At 39.5% G+C, this 24,799-nt stretch overlaps 1 protein-coding gene across 2 annotated transcripts in view; it reads right to left on the bottom strand.

Annotated features, from left to right (window-relative positions):
- Positions 1-239: 239 nt before the first annotated feature.
- Positions 240-24,799, bottom strand: part of Parp9 (poly(ADP-ribose) polymerase family member 9) — a 38,470-nt gene continuing 13,910 nt past the window's right edge. For both annotated transcript variants that reach the window (XM_027935944.2, XM_027935942.2), the window contains 5 exons: positions 20,692-20,749; positions 16,398-16,778; positions 9,505-9,644; positions 8,285-8,459; positions 240-1,051 (listed from right to left, as the gene is read on the bottom strand). In XM_027935944.2, the coding sequence (XP_027791745.2) occupies positions 690-1,051; positions 8,285-8,459; positions 9,505-9,644; positions 16,398-16,778; positions 20,692-20,749 (1,116 nt within the window). In that variant the 3' untranslated portion in view covers positions 240-689. The remainder of the gene's footprint in view (positions 1,052-8,284; positions 8,460-9,504; positions 9,645-16,397; positions 16,779-20,691; positions 20,750-24,799) is intronic.

The following is a 24,799-nucleotide window of genomic DNA, read 5'->3' as shown; positions in this document are numbered from 1 at the left end:
CTGATTATTCAGCCCAAACAGTTTGTGAGAATATTTGTCTTGTCCAGTGTCATATCCCTAGCACCCATAAAGTAACAAGAACACTTCTAGTGATCAATAAATATTTGGTGAATTAATATTTTGGCTACATGGTGCTTGAGTGGCATTGCTTGAGATGGCTAAATCCAAATTGAATATCAGCCTTTTGATATCCTTCCACTTCAAGTTATTTCATTTTGCACATATTTTTCCAGAGTCAATTATTCAGACAAAGGTGATTTATTTTGATACCCAAAGCACTTTATAAGACTCTCTAAAAAAAGTCTAAAATTATTCTGCTGTCCTAATATTTTATACTGTCATCCTTTTAGAAAATAAAAGGCTTGGATTACATTGTAGAAAAATCTCTTCATTACATGTAAAACATTTTTGCTGTTACCTACAATGAAGGTGACAAAAGAACAATTGCAAGGAAGAGGAACAGTCCTAAGAATGTTTTCATTGGTATCTATCCACTTCAACCCCAAGAGATAAAGGCAAAGATTAAGGCTCTAAGATGCTAGTAGGTGGCTGGTACTTTCTTGATGCTTAGTCAGTCCAAACAGATAACTCATTTGACATATTCAAACCACTCTTTGAATCACTGGTGGTCATTATTTGGTTAGATCATCCAGTGCAAGGTCATGCCTGCTGTTAAAATGAATTGGAGATTAATCAACAGGACTGCCATTTGAGAACTTCCTCCAAGGCTGCTTTGAAGAAAATAACATTGGTCTTGATGAGTAATCCTGAATACAAGTCCATAAATATTGGGGCATAGCCTGTATGCCACTAAAAATAACAAAAGTTTCAGGACTGGAGACATTGTCAACCACACTGTCATGAAAATCTATGGCTCCAGGACTCAATGGAGGTGGGACAATATTTAACAGGTGACCTTGACAGAAGGAGCCTGTGAGTACTTCAGCCTCAAATATATAGATCAGCTCGTTTTTATCAGGGATTTTCTTGGCTTGGTCTGCTAGTTTTTTGAGGTTCTTGATGAAGTATATGCCAGCTCCATACTCTGAGTCTGAGAAAAGGAAAAAAGTTAGAAGATTATTATGATCTGGCAAATGTTATTGCCTATTTGGGTACTATAAAATATTCTCTCTCTAGTCCTTCAAATAATCACCTCCTCCTTGTTCCAAGTCCCTAAATCTGTAGCCACGTTGTTCCCAGAGACAAATGATCACTGATATCAACATAATAATAGAATATATTTGAATACACCATTACAGTTTATAGAGAAGTCTTTGGCTTTCCAAGAATTTTTATGCTGATTAGATTCAATCAATCTAGGATTTGAATTATTATCTCTGTTTAAAAGATAAAAAAATCTGAGATTCAGAGAAATTATGATTCAAGTCAACATTAACCAACCATCTGACATCTAACATAATAAATGGAAAGTTTTATTTATCTTAGAACATTGCCTGACTTCTACAAGCTATAAACTGTAACAACTCTTGAGAATAAAGCTTCAATCCAGGTAAGGTGGTGCATGCCTGCAAACCAAGCAACATGGGAGGCAGAGACAGGAGGATTGCAAGTTCAAGGCCAGCCTCAGCAACTTAGTGAGACCCTGTCTCAAAATCAAAACAAAACCAAACCAAAAAAAGAGGCTGGGGGGCTGGGATTGTGGCTCAGTGGTAGAGCCTAGCATGTGTGAGACACGGAGTTTCATTCTCAGCACCACATATAAATAAATAAAGGTCCATCAACACGTAAAAAAATTTATTTAAAAAGGGGGAGGGGTGCTGGGGATGTAGATAAGTGGTAAAACACCCCTAGGTTCAATCCCCAGTACTGTCTGGAAAAACACGGCTTGAAAAATAGCATCTAATAAGAGTAGTCAAAGTCATGGACACATTACAAGAAAAATAAGTCAAAATAAGGGGAATGATGAGCATATAAAATGTTAATGCCTCATTATTTAGGAAAAGCAACCTTGGATTTGAGGGACACAGAGATTCTAATCAGTAGTAAGGTATTCTGTACTACAGGGCAGGTGTGGTCATCAGATCTCATCATGACCTGGCAAAATAACTGACCAAGAATCCTCCACATGCTTCTGATTTAGGTTCCTGCTCATCACTCATCAGGCATTCTGGAGACTGTGATACTAAGAAGGATAGGCCTGATTCCAACCACTGAAAATGAATATTCTCCATTCTAGTATATTGTTTTTGATCTGCATTACTTTTTTCTTAATATATATGTTTTAGTTATAAATGAACACAGTATCTTTATTTTATTTATTTATTTTTATGTGGTGCTGAGGATCAAACCCAGTGCCTCACATGTGCTAGGCAAGCACTCTACCACTGAGCCACAACTCTGGCCCCTTAATCTGCATTACCTTTACAGTAATATTTCAAGGACACCCAAGAGACTGAGGGCCAGATTCTGAATCTCAAGGTAATCCCTGTGCAATGCCCTTTCTAACATTGCTTAAAGGTCCTGGGAGGAGTAGATCACAAGCTTAGCATGTGGAGGCCCTGGGTTCAATCTCCAGCACTGAAAAAAATAATAACTTTACTGAGAGGAAAAAACCAAACTTCTTTGAAAAGCTATATTCTGTATTAGCATTCCTTCCTTCCTTTCTTCTTTCCTTCCCTTTTTTTTTTTAAAGAAAAAATTAGACACAACATCTTTGTTTGTATGTGGTGCTAAGGATCGAACCCAGGGCCGCACGCATGCCAGGCGAGCACGCTACCGCTTGAGCCACATCCCCAGCCCCCCCTTTTTTTTTCTACACTTAATATTGTTTTAGGCTCAAGACCAACACTGAAAAATAAAAATGCAATATGAGCCACATATATAATTTTAAATTTTTTAGTAGTTACATTTAAAAGGGTAAGAAGAAACAGACGAAATTCATATTTATTTAACCCATTAAATTTAAATGCTATTTCAACATTTAATCAATATCAAACTATATTTTACATTCTTTAGTAATAATTCTTTGAAAAATCCTGTATTTTATACTTAAAGTGCATCTCAATTCAGACACGCCATATTTAATATGCTTAGTTCCATACGTGGCTAGTGGCTACCATATTGAATAGTATAGCTCTAGAATTCAAAAGTGACTGAGATATGATTTCTGATTTTAAAATTTCACAAAGGCACCTGGACCTTCCTACATGTAAACAGATAGAGTGTAGTATAATTTTGTGTGGCAAGGTAATATTTTGAGATAAAAAAATCAAAGATTTTCTTTCTCAAGAGTTTCTTCTTGGGGCTGGAGTTTTGGCTTGATGGTAGAGCATTTGTCTAGCATGTGTAAGGCACTTGGTTTGATCCTCAGTACCACATTTAAAAAAAAAAAGTATTGTGTCCATCTACAACTAAAAAAATTTTTTTTTAATTAAAAAAGGTAAAAATCTGAAGGATTCGAAGCATGTAGTATTTACTAATAATAAGAAGACAGAATAATATAAGATAATCCAAGAGCAATTTTCTCACTTCAGGACAAATAAAATTCCTTCCTTCCAGCTATTGAAAGAGAGGAATCATAAAAGATATAACTGGAGCTCTTGGGAACTTTGAGAAGGGGCTCACTTCACTGTCCCATTCCCTCAAAAGAGCCCTGGGAGTCAAGATAGGGCTGAACATTAGAAATCTCAGAACAACTCGCAGGATTCCCAGGGCAGAAGAGGCCATTGCCTGAGTGCTGGGTGCACTCTCTTATCCAGCCTCATGCCTGAGTAAAGCATAGCAATGCTGGGGAAGACTCCAGAACAGGTGAGTTAGTTACCATACGTGGTGGCCAGACGAGACCCTGCTTTCAGCTTGGAGGATAAACACGCTCAAATAATTATAGCACTTCAGGAGAAGCACAGATATAGCATGAAAAGGAATTTCCTCAGGGGAGACACAGAGTGGCTGATGCAGAGACTATCTAAGTGCAAAGGGCACAAGTGGAGGCTAAAGACCATAGCCCACAGGGCTTATCTGACAGGGGGCATGGAGACAGATGGAACAAGAGACAGGCAACCCTCTCCACGATGCCTCTGACACCATCTAGATCAGTCTCAGAGAGAAAGGGAGAAAAAGGACAAAATAGCAGGAACTCAATTCAAGCCCTGAAGGGACTAAGAAATTTCTCAAAATAACCAAGTTCAACTTGAATTGACAAGTTCTAGTTTTTCATATCTTTGAACATGGAAGCTTGATAGCTAGGCGAAGTTCTGCTACAGAGCCATAAAGAAAATAATTCCCACACCTATAAATTATAGTAGCTATTAAACATACAGATATTGCAATAAAAAGGCAGGAAGTATGGGAATATAGAGGAAGGGGCCAACCAGGAGAGGCCATTTGAGCTAGGTCTTTTTTTTTTTTTTTTTGGTGATGCGGGGGATTAAACCTAGGGCCTTGTAACAGATGAGGCAAACACTCTACCAACTGAGCTATATCCCCAGCCTTCAGCTACCTCTTAAAGAAAGAATAGGAACTTGAGTAGCTCAAAAGGCTGAAGAGGGAAGGCCTTCCAAATTCAAAGGCATAGAGGCTTGGAAGTATCCCGTTACTTAAGAGAATATGGTCTTGGAATTCTGGTTTTCAGAGTTAAGTATTCTGAGAAGAAAAAAAGCTCATGGCTAGAGGGTTAAGAAACATAGGGGGTGATGAAATCTGGTGGAAAATGTGGGATTTTCCTATATGCTCTACTAAGGAGTTTGGGCTTTTAAAAATAACTAGGAATATAGATAGTAAGCAAGAACATAATTTTTTATCATAACTAGCCTAGTGCTACAAAGGGGTTTGTTTTGAGGCAAGGGAAGGACAATAGTCTAGGCCTAAGGGAAGAAATACTAAGGCATCTTAGTTAGAATAGAGAAGTAAAGTGGATTGAGACTATTATTTTATTTATTTTTATGTGGTGCTGAGGATAGAACCCAGTGTCTCACACATGCTAGGTAAGTGCTCTACCGCTGAGCCACAACCCCAGCCCTAGATTAAGACTATTATGAGACTTGAATCACATGGACCAGTATGAGGATGAGGCAAAGGAAAGAATGGAGGATGATAATAACTTTCATGCTTGGGAGACCTGGTAGGTGGATGGTGATGCATTAGCCAAATCAGGAAGTAAGAAAACATAAGGCATATTTCTTAGGGAAAAGCAAGGGCAAGAAAAGAGTTCAGTTTAAGATGCCTATGGGACAGCTAGATAAAAATGTCCCCAAATCAGTCAACTATCTAGACCTGCACATCAGGAGAAATGGGGGTTAGAGTGAGAAATTTATAAGTCATCCTCTTAGAGGAATTGAGGCCATGGGAATAGGTGCCATCACCCAGGGGACACTGTGGAGGAAAAAAAAAGTAGACTTCCTTCAGAATGTAGGAGAATACCACCATTTAAAGGGTGGACACACTAGATGATAAATTATAAGGGCAAGAAGTCTTTGCTTTTCACTTACTGCTATATCTCTTACACCCCAGCCCAAGGCCTGATTCATGGAATGTGCTTAATGAATGTGCAATGAATGAATTACGATAATAAGGGAACTGCACATGTGTAGGCTACTTTTTGTTGCATTCAACCAAGTCCTGCAAGCAAGGGATGAACCCAGAATATGACTGGCTGGAATGCAAGTATAGAAAGAAAAAAAATAAAGTTTTACTAACAGAAGCCTCCCCTGCCTATGGCTGACCACTTAAATTGACTGAGAGAACACTGCAAGGCTGAAAAAGTTAGAAGCTTTCGTACTCCAAATGAGAACAGCTTCAGTAGTGATAAGAGGGGTGTCTCCTGGGCTTGTCTAGAACCTTCAGTTTATAGAGTTTTCACAACTCTACAGAGATGAGTCCATTGGTGCAGGTTACATTATGGGTTCTGTCTCCCCAGGCAATTTTCTTTCTGAATGACCTCTAGGCAGTGATCATGAAGCTAATGGGCAGCGGGTGGGCAAGAGCACAAAGGCCAATAGAAAAAAAACAATTCTTGAGGCTTAAAGACTATATGGAGGGCTGGGGATATAGCTCAGGGGTAGAATACTTGTCTGACTTGGACAGGCCTGATTTCTATCAGCACTGAAAAAAAAGGAAAAAAGAAAAGAAAGAAAGACTATATGGAGACAAGATCTTCCTTAGATTATGAAGACATACAGTTGAACAGAAGGGAATAAGCTCCATGCCTGCTAAGCTTTTAAAAAAGGAACCATATTGCTGAAGAAATCACAAGTCTGGATGCATCATCCTGAGAATGTTCTAAAGTTTGAGGCAATCCAGGCCCCCCTGGTAAGCAGTGGGCCTAAAAATGGTCAAGGGCCACAACATACAAGGAAGATTTTTTCCCAAGTGTGAAACAAGGGTCTTATGCCACTCCCAGAGGAAGCTCTCATACATTCCCGTCCAGCAGCACATGATAAGAACTGTGGGCCAGTGACTATGACATGTTTTCCCTTTCCTCTTTCATATGAGTTTTCGATATAGTCTTCCTGCTGCTTCTCACATCATTATCTAATGAGCACGTGCGAGCAATACCTCCCCATCACACCTTAAAATAAACAGCCTGAGCTAGAGACTGATGAAAAGGAGACCGGATAAGACTTTGGTTTGGCCTTGTTTTGGTGCGCATCTTAGATGTTTTGGGAAGAAAGATATAAATTGATGTTGGATTAGAAATTAGCAGTGCCAGCCACAAGATTGAAAAGAGGGTCCTCACCAGATTTGGAAAATGGGAAGATCTTGATGAGAATAGTTGTAGTTGAAATGGTGTGGGGAATGTAGAGAAACCAGTTAAGGAGAAAATGGAAGCTGTGGCTTTAAGACTGTGGCTATGAAGGAATCTTACTGCTTCCCCTTCCCTGACTGCACTCAAAAAAAAAAAAAAATTCTTGGTGGAGATTCATTATCTATTTCTTTCTTCTTTTGTTTCTTTTCTTTCTTTCCTTCTTTTTTTTTTTGGTACAAAGGGATTGATTAGGGGTACCCAACCGTTGAGCCACATCCTCAGTCCTATTTTATATTTTATTTACAGACAGGGTCTCACTGAGTTGCAAAGCACCTCATCATTACTGAGGCTGGCTTTGAACTTGAGATCCTCCTGCCTCAGCTTCCAGAGCCGCTGGGATTACAGGCGTGCACCATCGTGCCAGGTCATTTATCTATTTCCAACCCCAGGAATTGTCTATATTCAATTTTCACTCCTGGTATTACCTATGTTCTCTTTTGGACAAAGGAAATGTGATTTTTAGATCTTCTGCTTTCTAGGAACAGAGACTATTAAAACTGGCTCCACAGCAAGAATCATACTACAGTTTTAAAGGTAAAGATCACATGGTTTTTGATTTTCTTTTCTTTTCTTTTTTTTTTTTTTTTTTTTTTTTTTTTTTGGTGCTGGGGATTGAACCCAGGGCCTTGTGCATGTGAGGCAAGCACTCTACCAACTGAGCTATATCCCTAGCCCCAAAAGATCACATTTAATGGACCAGACAAAACCAAGTTACACTGCTAAAGACCCATCCATGATTATGACTTAAGTTCTTAGCCTCCTTTGGAGAGATCTAAAGCCAGAATTTTTCACTAGCAACTGAAGAGGAAAAGGTACAATATAGAGATTATCTAATTTTGTACAATTGAAAAGAGACATGGAAGCTACACAGAGGACTCTGAGAAGGATCCTAAAATGCTATTCACTTCACCTGCCAGGTTATACTTAATTCATTCACTAGCAGGCTATAGGAAATAAGAGGATAAAAACCAAAAGAAAACCAACTGTCATTTTTTCCTTTTCTTTTTTGAGATGGGGTCTTGCTCTGTTGCCCAAGTTGGTCTTAAACTTTTGGGCTCAAGCAATCTCTTGCCTCAGCCTCCCTAGTAGCTGTGGCTACGGGTGCACACACCAGCAAGCCCAGCTGAAGACCAACTATCCTAAATTTAGGAAAATATCCTTTTAACTAAAGGATGAGGATCATACTTTGGTGTTGATTATAATTTTATTAAGATAAATAAGCCAAAAGGGGAGGGGGACCCCCAAAGTGTTTTCTGCATATAGGACACAGAAACAGAAATGAGAAAAAAACAGTAAATCAAAAATCCTACTGCTCACATTATCGTCAAAATGAGCCCATTGTCAACAAAAGACATATCAACAAAAGATATAAAGAAAATTAAAAATACAACCCTTTCTAAGACTACCTCTCAATTGCAGTCACAAATGATCCCCTCCCCAAAGCAACAAATGCTATTAGTGGTGAGCCACCTGCTCATGTCTGGTCTCACCAATTCCCACATGATCAGGGCTGACACCTACCACAAGGCACCGAGTACAAACTTTGAAAGCCGACTCTGCATACCACATTGCAGAACTGGTGTGGAACCTGCTGAAACAACCTGTGGCTCACAGGCTCTTTAGAAGTTCTCCCTTCCATCGTTTTCTTCTTTCTTTGGAAGGCAGCCCAAAGAACCGCATTGTCTATTGCCTCCACCTAAAACCAAAGGGGAAAAAAAAAAACTGGGCACCTATTCAATTGCCTCTTGAACTTATAAAGGCATTTATATGCACATTACTTTCATGCAATTTGCTTTTTATATAAAGTTGCATAACAGTCTCTCCTGCCCCTAATCCTTTCTTGGTTTTGACTTCTACCTCTCAAAATCCTCTGTTACTTCTTCAATTGATTCATGCAATAAAATTTCACTGGGCAATCACGATATGTTAGGCACAGGTAACAAAAGCATTGACAACAGACATAGTGTCTTGTCATGAGCAAGTCATGGGCTGTGTGTGTGAGCTATGAGCATTTGAGCACGTGAGGGGACTGGACTGATGTTGCTGTTCTGACTGGGCTGTGTTATGTATGTGTCCTTTTCCATCGCTCTGCCTTTGATCCTACACAGCACCAGGCTTTTCCAGGCGTCAGTCAATCTGCTGAGCACAAGACATCACCAAGCAACCCCCTGAAACCCAATCTTTTGCCTTATTTGGGTTGAACTTTCTCGAATGTCTTCCCCTCAAAAAATAGGATGGTCTCAGGTGTGCTGTCTCTCTTTCCGAGGGACCCTTAAGGTCAAAAGACATCCCTGATTCCTGCAAGCAAAAGGTATTTCTGTGTGTTGAGTGCTTCTTTCACCATTTTCTTGGTCAGCTCTGTGAACCCAGCTCAGGTAGCCAGCCCAGCTAGCTGGCGATAGAGTCTGCTCTTTTAAAGTTCATAGCTTAGTGAGAGATAGAAATAGTTAACAATTATAGCATGATAAACACTATTCTATTTTCTTTCTTTTGTTTTGATCAAAGATAGGGAGATCACTGCTTCCTGGATCTTGAATCTATGCTTCTGAACAGCCAAACATCATTTCTACATACTGATTCATCTATACCCCTTGTGCCTGCCCTTCTTCCAGTCTTACTCCTAGGATTCAGGGCCATTGAGCAGCTAGTTTAAACTCTTTGTTAAACGAGCTTCTCTTCTGGCTACAGAACCAAGTAATTAATAGCAAGAGAAGCCAAATCTATGCCTTAATTAGGTATACCTTTATAACCTGCAAACCATGTTTTTCAAACCGTTTCTTTCGATCCAGAAGTTCTTCAGTCCAAGGTGCTGGATATCGTAGAAATGTGATTTTTTTTTTCATTTCATCCTGGTTTTTTGTTTGCTGATCAATCCATTGTCCTAAAAATGAGTAACACAAAACCTTGTCTTAGCGCTCTGTGAGAAGGGAAGAGTTTGTAAAGGGATTTAATGAAACAATTCCTAGAAATTTGAAGGAAGAGATAGGCTAGTTTAAAGAATATGCCTCATATTGTCTATGTTATGCTCGAATTCGGGACCCCCAAAAGACCACCAGAGACCAAGATCGATGTAAGCAGCAAAGAGGTGTTTATTGCGAGCTAGCTCGGTCCTCAGCGCGCACACAGCAACTAGTGACGCTGAGAGGCCCCGAGTCCAGGGTTTGCAGCAGTTTTATTATACACTCTTTGGGGAAGTCAGGGACTTCACATACATCATAGCTTCTCTTAGCAAATCATCACACACCGTGGGAAAAACCATAAAACAACTCTAAAATATGATTAGCACATTCACTGACGGGAACAAGTTGGGTAGGGGTGATTGGTTAGTACAAGAGGGGGAATTCGTTTGAACTGATTGGTTTAAGCCACGAGGGGAGTAGTGCTGAACTACATGGTTTCCCAACATGTTATCAAGCACCATAAACTACTGGGAGGGTCATCTCACATCCCAGGTATTTTCCCTGTCTCATGCTGATTGGTGGCTGCTAGGGGGTTGCTCTGGGTCCCCACCTAGCCTGACTGAGTCAGGGACACCCAGCACAGCAGACCTCTCCTGTTATTTGTAGATAAACAACTCAGCAGGGTGGGTATGTACTAGGAGTGCTCTGTGGGTCTTTCCAAGGACAAAGGTCACGCCCCCTTACTTGGACAGGCTTTGCTCTGAGGTAGAGGCTGGTTTTTCAATAGCACCCTCACCACTGAAATAATTAGCACAATTTTGTAAATAAGGAAATCAAAATTCAGAGAAATAAATAACTTTTCTAATATCACAAAGCTAGTAAGTAAGGATCTAAGATAGTAAACCTGACTTTCATAAGTGCTTTCTTTAAGGAGACAAGGAGAATAGTGGGAATGTGTAGCACTCATAAACAATCCCAAGCAAGAAGAAGGAAATTTGAAGATTAAGAGTCTATGGTTCAAGGGAAACAGGGTGACCTTTCTTTCCCACCCTAGACAGAGTTATCTGTCCCTGAGTTCACACCCACCATAGAAATGAAGTAATCCAGACTTTGGGGATGGCTCCAGAAGATCTCAGAAATGGCTATCTCCCAAATTAACAAGCAAATTACAACTCCAACAGAGAACACATAGAATGTAGCTTTGGAGTACCCCTTTAAAAGCCCCCTGTTTCACTGAGCTTGGTGGCACATTCCTGTAATCCCAGCGGTTCCAGAGGCTGAGAGGAAGATTGTGAGTTCAAACTCAGCTCCAGCAATTTAGTGAGGCACTAAGCAACTCAGTGAGACCCTGTCTCTAAATAAAATATTAAAAAGGGCTGGAGATGTGCTCAGTGGTTAAGTGCCCCGGGCTCAATCCCTGGTACCAAAAACAAAACCCGTTTCGGTGAGAAGCTGACGTGACTCCGTTTTTGAAAAAAACAGCCTCTACCTCAGAGCAGGGCCGGTCCAAACTGCAGTGACCAGATAGCCTTGATCAGCAATGAAAGATCAAAGAATGCTTGAGACCTAATTTCGGACCATAGCAACAACCAATCGCAACAACCAATCATATCTGAAATGCCAGGTAACCCTCCCAGTAGTTTGATTGATAACATGTTAGGAAACCATGTAGTTTAGTATATACACCCCTCGTGGCTTAAACCAATCAGTTCAAACGTATCCACCTCTTGAACTCACCAATCACCCTTACTCAACTTGTTCCCGCCAGTGAAGTGCTAATTAACGTTAAGAGTTGTTGTTTGATTTTCCCCCGAGGTGTGGAATGATTTGCTGTGTGATGTTGTGACACATAGATTATCCCCCCCCCCAAAAAAAAACTATAAATCCTCACTGAACTAAGGGATCAGGACTCACTCCTTGGGACCGCTGCGTCGGAAACGGTTGTGAGTCCAGGCTGGAGCTTGCAATACTCTTGTGTGATTGCATCTGATTCAGCTCCTGGAGGTCTATTGGGGTCCCACGAATCTGGCATTACACCTGCTGATGGGAAAATCATAGCCTCTGGGACAGGAGTCCCTGTGTTTCTCCTTTGCTAGCAAAGCAATAAGCCTTTTTGTCAAAATCATGTTCTCGTTATTAGATTGGCACTGGGGACTAGGACCAAGCCTTAGGTAACACAATCTGTGATCCTCCTGTCTCAGTCTCTTGAGTTGTTGTGATTACAGTTCTGTGCCACTGCACCATGCGCTCTTGTCTCTTGTTTAATAAAAATCGTCTTTATAAAGCTACATAAATATTATGTGGCAAATAAATGCTACAGAATTTAAAAAAAAAAGTCTACAGTGTCCTTCCCTTCCTTCCTTCCTCTGTAACAGTGATCCACTTTATACTTTGAATATAGCCCCTGCTGCTCTGCCACTGCAACTTATTTTTAAAATGGGCAAATTTCTTTCTCTTCCTCTCTCTGCTCTTCCCTAATCTCTCCCCCTCCCTAATCTCAGGGAAAACAGGATTACTTTTCTTACCCATTTGAGGCAGATTTATCTATCCTTGAGTACACACCCACCATAGAAATGAAGTATCCAGACTTTGGGGATGGTACCAGAAGATCTCAGAAAGGACCCTCTCCCAAACAAGCAAATTACAACTTCAAGAGAACACATGGAATGTCACCTTTGAATCACCTCTTTAAAAGCCCCCTATTCCTGCTGATGGGTAGAATCATAGCCTTTGGGACAGGAGTCCCATGTGTCTCCTTTGCTATCAAAGCAATAAACATTTTTCTTTTTTCTCAAAACCATATACTCGTTATGGCATCCAGGACAAAGACCGAGCTTTCAGCAACACCTCATCCTTGTCTCCCCTCCTTTTTCCTTCCTTCCATCCCTCCATCCTTTCCTCTTCCTTCTCCATTCTCCTTCCTTTCAAAAACTAAATGGACAACCTGGTTTTGTCCAAACAAGTTCTTTACTGAACTGTATATACAGGTGGACCACATGGAAAAAAACAAACATAAAAAGCTTGCCTTATTTCAATTGAATTTATAAGGTATAATATTAGAGTTTACTTCAACAAACATTTACCAAGATCCTACTATATGCCAGGCCATGTGTGGGGTACTGGGGATACAAAGATCTATAAAACTTCTGTCAGAAGCACCCACCACAAAGGATTTAAGAACAGCATAAAACAGAGGTGATGTTTAACCTCTATTTTTAAAAATATTTTTGGTTGTAGTTGGACACATTACCTTTATTTTTACTTGTTTTTATTTCTATGTGGTGTCGAGCATCGAACCCAGCGCCCCACACATGCCGGGCGAGTCCTCTATCACTGAGAGCCACAACCTCAGCCCATTAGCCTCTCTCTTTTTTTTTTTATTAATTTTCTTTCTTTTTTAAAAAAATTTTTATTGTTCTGATGGATATTCGATGTTTCCTGTAATGATAGCATGTCAAATTATCCATTTTATTAAAAATGTAAATTTTAATCTAAGAGAGGGTGGGTTTGCATGAAATGCTACTGTGAAATAATATGCTTAATTGTCTAATACCAAAAACACCATCATTCAGTGGAACAAGCGACTTTCATGATTCTAAATTGTTAGTAGTTGAGATAAAGAGTCAACCTCATGAATGTAGTTAATTTAAAGTAATGCCACAAGTTATACAGATCAATGTTTCTTTGTCTCCTGTTTTCCTGAGCTGATGATAGGGGTTAGTTTAATTATCCACATCCATTATGTTTCATAATCTAAGTGGAAATCATAATCTTTCTCATGATCATGTATTATTTTTTTCCATGTATTATTTTTTGTCCAAGTTTTTTAACACTGGGTTTTCTATGGAATGTGGATACAATGTTTATTACAAATGTACCCACTTTGACCATTTCTTCTGAGAAACTGATGTGACTCCATTTTTGAGAAACTAGCTTCTACCTCAAGGCCCGTCCAGAGGGAGGGGGCGTGACCCTTGTCCTTGGAAAAACCCACAGACACTCCTAGGCACATACCCACCCTGCAGAGTTGTTTAACAGGAGGGATCTGCGCCACCAGGTGTCCCTGACTCAGTTATGCTAAGTGAGGACCCATAGCAACCCCCTAGCAACCACCAATCAGAGTGAGACAAGGAACATATCTGAAATGCTAGGTGACCCTCCCAGAAGTTTCGGTGATTGATAACATGATTAGGCCACCTTGCAGTTTAGCGTATACACTCTTACAACCCAATCAGTTCAAATGTATCCACCACTTGAACTAACCAATCACCCTTACCCAACTTGTTCCCACCAGTGAATGTGCTAATCAATGTTAAGAGTAATTGTTTGATTTTCCCACGGTGTGGAATGATTTGCCGTGTGATGCTGTGACGCATAGAGTATCCCCCAAAAAACTATAAATCCTCATTGAACTAAGGGTCAGGACTCATCCTCAGGATCACTGCATCCGAAACCATTTTGAGTCCAGATTCAAGCTTGCAATAAAGACTCTTCTTGTGTGTTTGCATCGGATTCAGCTCCTGGAGGTCTACAAATCTGGCATTACACTTCCTAACTTGTTTTTACAGATGCATAGTGAAAATAAGGTATCCTTGGAAATCAAGCATTTGAGTTTTTGAACCTCTTACTAAGTCCAACCTCTACATTATAATCAGGAATCTTTCTAAAATACAAATCTTATCTGATTTTATCTTTGATTACAAACCTTCAAAGTGTAAGAGTAAAAGAAATTGAAGTTAAAGTGTAAAAGACTGGGCATTGTAAAGTTTCTAAGCTGCAAGGCCTGAGTTAAAAAGTAAAGGACCAGGTATTGTTAAGTTCCTATGCTACACCCAAAACCTGAAATTCCTGTAGCTGTTAGGACAATACCCGGAACTGCCCAGTAAATACTCCCCCTGACCATCTGGTTGTTTAATAACCTAGGACCCTGTGCGGCTTGGCACGTAGGCATTGCAGGGCCTGAACCAATAAGTTTGAATGTGTACCCCGATTTAGAACTGACCTATCACCCCCGCCCGACCTGTTCCTGCCAATGAATGTACTAATCAAGTTTGAGAATTGTTGTTTGATTTTCCCGCGCCTCATGATGATTTGCTCTGATGTATGCAAAACCCCCGTCCTCCCCAAAAAGTGTACTTAAGCACTGCTCAACCCCTGCTCTGGGCTCTGAGCTGCTCTCCCTTGTTGAGTAGGCACGGAGCCCCAGCGCGCTGGATTGGATCCTCAATAAACCCCTTTTGCTGTTGCATGAGCCGGTCTCTTGGTGGTCTCTTCCTCCGACGTTCGCCGGACCCTTACAAAAGTACCCTGGTTTGCTTACAGAAAACATCTATACCTGTAATTCCAGCTACTTAGGAGATTGAGGCAGGAGGATTGCAAATTCAAGGCCAGCCTGGGCGACTTCACAATACAGTGTCCCAAAATAAAAAATAAATAAAAAGGGCTGGGGATATAGCTCAGTGGAAAAGGGCCTCTGGGTTCAATCTCTAGCGGCTCCAGGAAAAAAAAAAATCTGAATTTTCTCATGTGATTTATAAGGCCTTATATAATCTAGGCTCTACTGGAGTCTGAATTCTTGAAACTTACTTTCTTTGCCTAGCTAACTGCTACATATTATTTAGTTCTCCATCTATGACACCTCCTTTGAGAAGCTTTCCTCTGACACCTCAAGTCTGGAGGTAAGGTGCCTCTCCTCACTGCTCACAGAGCACTTTCACCCTCCTCTATCATTACTTACCTGTTCCCATATCAAGTAGACTTTGAGCAGGAAAAATATTCACCTTGTTTATCACAAGCACCTAGCACAATACATGGCACATACACACACCATGGAAGCAATATGCAGTCATTGAATAAATGAATGAAATAATCTGCTGTTTCTTCAGGTAGCATTTTAAAAGGCATAATTTCCTAAGTAGTTCCAGGGTTCTGTAAAAAAAATCTCTCCAGACCAAATTCCCACAATTATCCTGATGAGTTTAGCCCCACTGAATGGAGATATTTAAGTGTATCTCATAGCACCAGTGAATACTTTCATTGGTCACAGGGTTCCAAGTAAGCGATTTTATGGTTCCTAATCCTGACAGCAATGAATAAATACAATTAGGCTCAATAAAAGAAACAATAAAGTGGAATGTGTGTACGTTTAAATGCTCCATTTGCAGAAATAGGGATGTGCAGTTTTTACCCTGCGCTTGGCTTAGGTTTTACCCTAGGCTTTCAATTCATTCACCTCTCAGGCAATCCATGTCATTATATGTAAACCCAATGGGTGTGTTAGTGTGTGCATGTGTGTTGTGTGTGTATGTTTTCATTCCTTAACAAATAACCCTGATGGTAGAAAGAGAGCCCAAAACTGCCTCATAAAAGTTTACAACCACTGGGGATACAGCTCAGCTGTTAGAGTGTTTGCCTAGTATGCACAAGGCCCTGGGTTCAACCCCCAGCACCACACAAAAAAATCATGACCTAGGATCTGGAGGTGTAGCTCAGTGCTAGAGCACTTGCCTGGCGCATGCCAGGCCCTGGTTTCAATACCCATTGCCATTTAAAAAAAAAGAAAAAGAAAAAGAAAAAGTTTATGACGAAAAAGTTTACGACCTAACACAGAACCAGAATAGTTTGCTCTCTCCTTTTCCATTCTATTTCTTATCCACATTTGTACAAACCCATTCATACCCAAAAGAAGAAACAGTTGGTAGAGCCGACTCTTAACTAAACAGGAAGTTACTCACCTGATAAGATCCAAAGGTTTTGCTCCTTTTCCCTTGTCACTTCCTCCTGAACTTCACAGAGCATATGTTCAATGTTCATAACCACCTCAATGAGGTCATCCCTGGCTCCTCTGATCTCTAAATTTGCCTTTCCGGGACTGATAACCTCTGTAATGGAGACACTTGAGGTTTTCTGAAGTTTAGATAAAATGTCATGTTCCTTTTTCCCAAGGTGGAGAATATGCTTGTTCTCAATGGTGTGGATCTTCTGGGATGTCAGTATCCTTTGGATCCATGCTTTGGCCTCACACATCTCTTCCTTATTCCATCCCATCAGATCGATGGCAGGAGACCCCACTTCAAGCCCATTTTCTCTTTGCTCCTCGCTGGTCCCCTGGGGGACTGAAAGAACTATCATAAGCAATCATGGAAGTTTGGTGGTTTTTAAAATAGTACAGAACAAAACACCATGGCTAGTATTTACCCCAAGGATATCTTCACCATTATCAGCACTAGTAGCTCCTATTAAGAACCTATCTTTGAAAGCTGCACTGGATATAAAGACAATCTATATGCATTATTTAAAGCCTCCTTGGGAGCACAGAGTTTAGCTCTGGAGGAGCTAGTTTTATCATATCTGGCCTCTACTATATGGCATTTGTCAATTCACAGATGAATTCACCTTGTGATCTCAATCTGGATATCAACTAAGTATTGTTTCCTGATGAATGAAATTTTCCTTAACCTCTTGCTTCTGCCAATTTTAAAATCAAAGATCTCTGAAAGCCATACAATTCAAGGAGTGAAATTTATTGTTTTTGGTTTTGATTTTGGTACCTAGAATTGAACCCAGGGGTGCTTAACCACTGAGTCACATCCCCAGTCCTTTTTATTTGGAGACAGGTCTCACTAAGACTCACTAAGTTTCTGGCTGGCTTTGAATTTACAATCCACCTTCCTCAACCTCCCAAGTCACTGGGATTACAGTGTGAGCCTAGCATAAAACTTATTTTAAAAAACAAACCCACATCTCTGATAATAAAAATAACATATGCCTATAACTGGAAAACTAGAAAATTATCAGAGTATATTGAAAAGAAGAGATGCCTATAATTCTACTACCCAGAAATCCTTATTATATCTTATCTTTGTGTAATAGGACGTCTTGGCCCTTCTTCTGCTTAAAGGATAGAGTTGGGCATCACGCTTCTTCATCTCCACAGCAAGAATTTAAAGCTTAGCTACTGCTGCTGGAGATGATATATTCTAGCAGAAAAAGAAAGGGAACCTTATTCTAATCACCTATCTGTAGTCTTCATAAACGATAGAGATATTCAAGCAACTCTGAAACTCAAATTACAAAAAAAAAAAAAAAGTGTTGGGGGTGGGGGGAGGGAATGGACTAATTGAGAGGAAATTAAGGGCTGGGCCATAGTTTAATGGCAGGGCACTTGCCTAGCACATGTAAGGCACTGGATTCTATCCTTAACACCACATAAAAATAAACTTAATAAAATAAAGGCATTCTGTCCATCTACAACTACAAATTCTTTTTTTTAAAAAAAGAGAGGAAATTAATAGATCATGCACTATCTACAATATATGAAGAATTCCCTAAAATTATTAAGAAAAAGAAACAACCCAATAGTTACTTGGGCAAAATGTTTCACAGGAAAGGAAACATGAATGACCTGTATCTATGTGAAAAAAAGATGCTTTTCCTTACTGGCAATGAGGGAATTGAAAAATCATCTACCAAACTGGAAAAAATTTTGACTCTGGGGCTTGGGCTATAGCTCAGTGGGTAGAGCTCTTGCCTAGCATGTGTGAGGCACTGGGTTCGAGCCTCAGCACCACATAAAAATAAACAAAATAAAGGCATGCTGTCCATCTACAACTACAAAAAAAATTTTATTTATTTTTTTTAATTCTTGACTCTGACATTCAAGTTGTCAGCAATGATCTGTAGAGCAATGTAACTCAGAGCTTTACAGGAATAAATTTTAGAACAATTTTTGAGGGACAAAAGTAAGTTGAACACTTACTATATTGTAGCATTGTTCCAAGGGCTTTACATGTATTATTTTATTCAATCTTCAAGACCAAACTCCCATTGTACAAATAAGGAGAACTTTGTAAGACTCAGAGTGTCATTAAGTAACGTGGCCACGGTTATGGAACCAGTTAGTGGTGGCCATGAAGTCAACAGGTATGGACATTTGACTCCAGTGCTCGCACAATTACGCCTATTATTAGTGACCCTGGAACAATAAGATAAGCAGCATCTTTATCCTGATATTGTACTTGGTTCGCCTCAGAAACTATGAAAAAGAGCTAGGATAGAACTAGAAGTAAGAGGGAAAGGAAGGCCTCTCTCTGATAAAAATAAAAGCCCATGTTTTACTTTTTTGAATTTTTTTTTCCATTTATAAGCTAAAATTTTAGACAATAGTAAGAAAATATTTTAATTGGAGGCATGCTTTTTGTTGTTTTAAACTCTTGTTTAGGAGCATATATTACATTTTAAGAGAAAATTTAAAACATCCAAGATGGGACTTCATTCATCTGCCATTATTAGGAAAGAAGAATTGTTCAGACCACTAAAGGATACTCCTCTAGCACCAAAACACATTTAACTATTTATTATCTAAATAATCCTAATGAAAACATGCTTCTCTGCCTTTCTAACTAGTTTAACCTTTCCTTGGTAACTGAGATGAAGATCAATCATTATGACTGTCAATTATTGTCCTGTGCTATCTAATTCCTTTACAGATACCCTCAATAATTACTGAAACAAATGGTGACCCTTGCCCTGAATCAGGGCACATGAGCCTCATCTAAAACACTCCCTCTTACCTAGCTACCCTGTATTCCTTGTGGTTTGCTCCTGTGGGTTTTCCTGGGTGCTGTCACCCTCACCACCACCACACACATACACTGGCTATTGAAAATCTTGCCATCCTCAAAGCTCAATATAGAACCATTCTTATCCATGAAGCCATTCTTCTTTTTCTTTTTGTGTACTGGGGATTGAACCCAGTGGTACTTAACCACTGAGCCATATCCCCAGTCCTTTTTTGTATTTTATTTAGAGACAGGGTCTCATTGAGTTGCTTAGGGATTCCCTAAAATGCTGAGGCTGGCTTTGAACTTGAGATCCTCTGGCCTCAGTCTCCCAAGTTACCACTCCTGGCCATGAAGCCATTTTTGATCCCTCCCAGTCAGAAAAAATCTCCTCCTCCTCTGGGCCACCAGGGAAGTATGTCCATCTTCCCATTCATCTTTTGTCCCCTGACATTTGTTTAATGTTTTGTAATTTACAGACGATCTTTACATACATAACCTCCAATTATTCTCACAATAGTCAATTATTATCATCATAATTTTACAGACAGATGGATAGGCTGATAAAAAGCACAGTCCCAGGCCAAAACCCTTGAAATTCCTCCTTCTTCACTTTTAGAACTGTTGGGTCATTGAACATTCCTGTTCAGTTCACTCAAATTCCACTGAAGGAATACAGTTATGAGACAAAGCTAACCCTCGCCTGCCACTAACAACCAGAATTGGTTTAATCCAGGGATCCCAAACCTAAATCAGCTGTAAAACTTATTAGGGAGCATTAAAAAATATCTGCTTGGTCCACACTCAAAGTTTCTGAATCTGAATCTGTACAGTTGGGACCTCTCCCTCCCCCCCTCAACCGCGCGCGCGTGTATGTGTGTGTGTGTGTGTGTGTGTGTGTGCCTGTGTGTTAAAGTTTCCATCATGATAGTGTTGGGTTAACCCATTTATCTGGTATTACTCAGAGGCGTTTTCTCTAATTAGTAATAAGTAACCCATTTAGATATTTGGGGCATAAAGTCTTACTAGCTTAGCCAGTTTATGGAGGGCAGCTTTGTTATGAGAAAAAAATTATAAACACTTATTTATAAATGAACTGCCCACGCTGTGGATTATCTTTTTTTTTTTTTTAAGTTTTCGGTGGACACAGCATCTTTATTTTATTTTTATGTGGTGCTGAGGGTAGAACCCAGCGCCCCGCACATGCCAGGCAAGCGCGCTACTACTTGAGCCACATCCCCAGCCCACTGTGGATTATCTACTGCAACTTAACTTCTCCATCAGTATCATGAAATTAGATTAAGCAAAAATAGAATCACGGTCAGGTATAAAGCAGGTCAGGTGTCTAGTAGGAGCACAATGAACTTTATTGGCTTATTCTCCTTTCCTGTATTAGTTCAGATGATCAAGAACAGAATGAACCTATGATGGGAAACTCTACTTCTAGATCTGTGAATTTCCTACTCACCATTGTAAATGTTACGATTCAGCATCTTGTAATTCTTTGTCATTTCATGACTGAAAGCCTACAATAAGCAAAACAGAGCAGAGAGTCATGAGCAGGGTATACAGTCATTGTCACCAAAATCTCTCTTTATCTGTACCAAACACACTTGACCTCATCTGCCTCTCAATACCCATCTCCAGTGCCACAAATCTAAAAGGAAAGTCCTAGGGAACAGCAAGTGCAGCACCATACTCTATTAGAACACCTAGGGACAACAAGGAAGGAAAAACAAATATAGTACAAAAAAAAAGGAGAATATATACTCCAAGGCAAAAAATAATCACCTATTAATTCATTCATTCATTCAATAGACCTTCATTTCCTGCTTATTATAAGTATTATAATATTAGGCATGAATTAAAGCTGTAAATATGTACTCTTCCTTGTTCAAAATTGATACAATGGGTAGTACTTTATTGAAAAGGTGCTATTTATTAATGAGGTAAAGTTTAGATTTTGCTTTGCATCTAAGTGTTAACAATAAGTTTCTTAATCTATAGGATTTCTTTTTTTCAGATATTCATTTTTATTTATTTATTTTTAATTTTTAATTCTAATTTGTTATATATGACAGCAAAATGCATTACAGTTCATATTATACATATAGAGCACAATTTTTCATATCTCTGGTTGTACACAGAGTATATTTACACCCTTTGGGTCTTCTTACATGTACTTAGGGTAATGATGTCCATCTCATTCCACCCTCTTTTCTAAACCCATGCCTCCTCTCTTTCCCTCCCTCCCCTTTGCCTTAACCAGAGTTCTTCTGATCCTCCCATGCTCCTCCTCCTAACCCTACTATGAATCAGCCTCCCTATACCAGAGAAAACATTTGGCATTTGATTTCCTGGGATTGGCTAACTTCACTTAGCATTATATTCTATAGGACATCTTTATAAATATTTTTTTTTCAGTTGTAGATGGACACAATACCTTAATTAATTATTTTTATGTGGTGCTGAAGATCAAACCCAGTGCTTCACACATGCTAGGCAAGCACTGTACCTCTGAGCCACAATCCAGCCCAGACAATTTCTTCATAAATTATCATTTCAGCTGTTATTTTCAGAGCAAAAAGTCCTTGATATTACCATATTTAGTTACCTGTAGAAGTTATAACACCCTCCTCATCCAAGAACTCAGAAATAAAACAAATAAGGTACATTACCTGTTGATAAATAAACAAATAAGAACTGCCAGTCAGGTGTGGTGGCACACCCCTATAATCCCAGCGGCTTAGGAGGCTGAGGCAGGAGAGTCTTGAGTTCAAAGCCAGCCTCAATAACTTAACGAGGCCCTAAGCAACTCAGCAAGATCCTGTCTCTAAATAATATATTAAAAAGCTCTGGGGATGTGACTTGGTAGTTAATCGCCTCTGGGTTCAATCCCCAATACCAAAAATAAATAAATAAATCACCTCTCTCTAGAAGGTCATTTTAAAAGTCAGAATGTATTTATAGGGTTAGAAATAATCAGGCAGCTGATGAAATGATTCTATATTTAGAAGACCTAAAAAACTCCACCAGAAAGCTTCTAGAACTCATAAATGAATTCAGCAAAGTAGCAGGATATAAAACCAACACCCATAAATCAGTTGCATTCCTATACGCCAATGATGAATCAATTGAAAGAGAAATCAGGAAAACTATCCCATTCACAATAGCCTCAAAAAAATAAAATATTTGGGAATTAATCTAATAAAAGAGGTACAAGATCTCTACAATGAAAACTACAGAACACTAAAGAAAGAAATTGAAGAAGACTTTAGAAGACGGAAAGACCTCTCATGTTATTGGATAGGCAGAATTAATATTGTCAAAGGGGCCATACTCCCAAAGCTCTATACATATTTAATGCAATTCCTATTAAAATTCCAATAATGCTCTTCATAGAAATAGAAAAAGCAGTCATTAAATAAATTCATTTGGAAAATAAGAGGCCCAGAATAGCCAAAGCAATCCTCAGTAAGAAAAGTGACACAGGAGGCATCACAATATCAGACCTTAAATTATCCTACAGAGCTATGGTAACAAAACAGCATGGTATTGGCGCCAAAACAGACATGAAGATCAATGGAACAGAATATAAGACACAGAGTCATACCAACATAAATACAGTTATCTCATGCTAGACAAAGGTGATATAAACATACACTGGAGAAAAGAGAGCCACTTCAACAAATGGTACTGAGAAAACTGGAAATACATGTAGTAGAATGAAATTGAACCTCTATCTCTCACCCTGTTCAAAAGTCAACTCAAAGTGGATCAAGACTGCTGATAGCAGGCCCGCCCTGGCCCCTGGGGACTCAACCCCCAGTTCTTTGTTATGCATGTCAATGTGGCCAGCTCACAAGGCCATGACGCAGGCTTGCGGTTCCCTGTTTATCTGCCTCGCACATATGTGTCTCGGGAACATCTTGACCTGTTCGAGCCTCCTGATAGGGGATGGTGACGTGACGGTAACCCAAGGACGCAATTATTACTCTTCCCTCCTCACTTTTGAGTAATTTCCCGCAGCTGTTAAAAAGATATATAAGGGGAACAAATCTGGCAATAAAGCGCGTGCGCACACGCTCCCTCCTGGATGAAGAACCTTGGTGTCCTGTGTATTTTTAACCCCGACGTCCCTCGCCGGACTCGGCTCCGTTGGCCGGACGCGGCACAAGACCTTGGCATTAGACCAGAGGCCCTGCATCTACTAGAAGAAAAAGTAGGTCCAACTCTCCACCATGTTGGCTTAGGAACTGACTTCCTCAATAAGATTCCCAAAGCACAAGAAGAAAAATCAAGAATCAATAAACGGGATGGTATCAAATCAAAGTTTCTGCACCACAAAGGAAACAATCAAGAATGTGAACAGAGAGCCTATAGAATTGGGAAAAATCTTTACCACCAGCACCTCAGAGCATTAATCTCCAGAATATACAAAGAACTCAAAAAACTTAACACCAAAACAAACAAACAACCCAGTCAATAAATGGGTTAAGGAACTGACTAGGCATTTCATAAAAGAAGAAATATGAATCGTCAAAAAATACATTAAAAAATCTTCAACATCTCTAGCAATTAGAAAAATGTGAATCAAAACTATACTGAGATTCCACCTCATCCCAATCAGAATGGCACTTATCAAGAATACAACTAACAATAAATATTGATGAGGATATGGGAAAAAAGGTTCATTTATATATTGCTGGTGGGACTGAAAATTTGTGCAACCACTCTGGAAAGCAGTATTGAGATTCCTTAGAAAACTTGGAATGGAACAACCATTTGACTCAGTTATTCCACTCCATGGTTTATACCCAAAGGACTTGAAATCAGCATACTACAGTGACGCAGCCACTTCAATGTTTATAGCAGCTCAATTCACAATAGCCAAGTTATGAAATTAATATAGGTTCCCTACGACAGGTGAATGGATAAAGAATGTAGTATAGGGCTGGAGATGTGGCTCAAGCGGTAGCATGCTCGCCTGGCATGCACGGGGCGCTGGGTTCGATCCTCAGCACCACATAAAAATAAAGATGTTGTGTCCACTGAAAACTAAAAAATAAATATTAAAAAATTCTCTCTCTCTTAAAAAAAAAAAGTTGACCTCTGAGGGAAATTCCAGATTCAAGCTATAGCAGATATGTGTTACATATATACACAGGTGAATGTGGTTTATATATGCACAACGGAATATTACTCATTCTCATAAAGAGAAGAATAAAATTATGTCATTTGCCAGTAAATGGATGAAACTGGAGAATATCATGCTAAGTGAAATAAGACAGTCTCAAAAAACCAAAGGTAGAATGTTCTCTCTAATATGTGGATACCAACACACAATAAGGAGGTGGAGAGGAATGAATAGAAGTTCATTGGACTAAACAAAGGGGAATGAAGGGAAGAGAGAGGGGATGGAAATAAGAAAAACGGTAGAATGAATCAGACATATCTTTCCTATCCTTGTATGTGAATATATGACCAATGTAACTCCACATCATGTACAACCACAATAATGGGATCCTAGTTGGAACAAGTTATACTTATTCTATGTGTGTATAATATGTCAAAAT

The sequence above is a fragment of the Marmota flaviventris genome, chromosome 8 (assembly GCF_047511675.1).
Source record: "Marmota flaviventris isolate mMarFla1 chromosome 8, mMarFla1.hap1, whole genome shotgun sequence".
In the NCBI taxonomy this organism is placed as follows: domain Eukaryota; kingdom Metazoa; phylum Chordata; class Mammalia; order Rodentia; family Sciuridae; genus Marmota; species Marmota flaviventris.
Note: the sequence above shows the minus strand (reverse complement) of the source record. Positions and strands in the feature narration are given on the sequence as shown.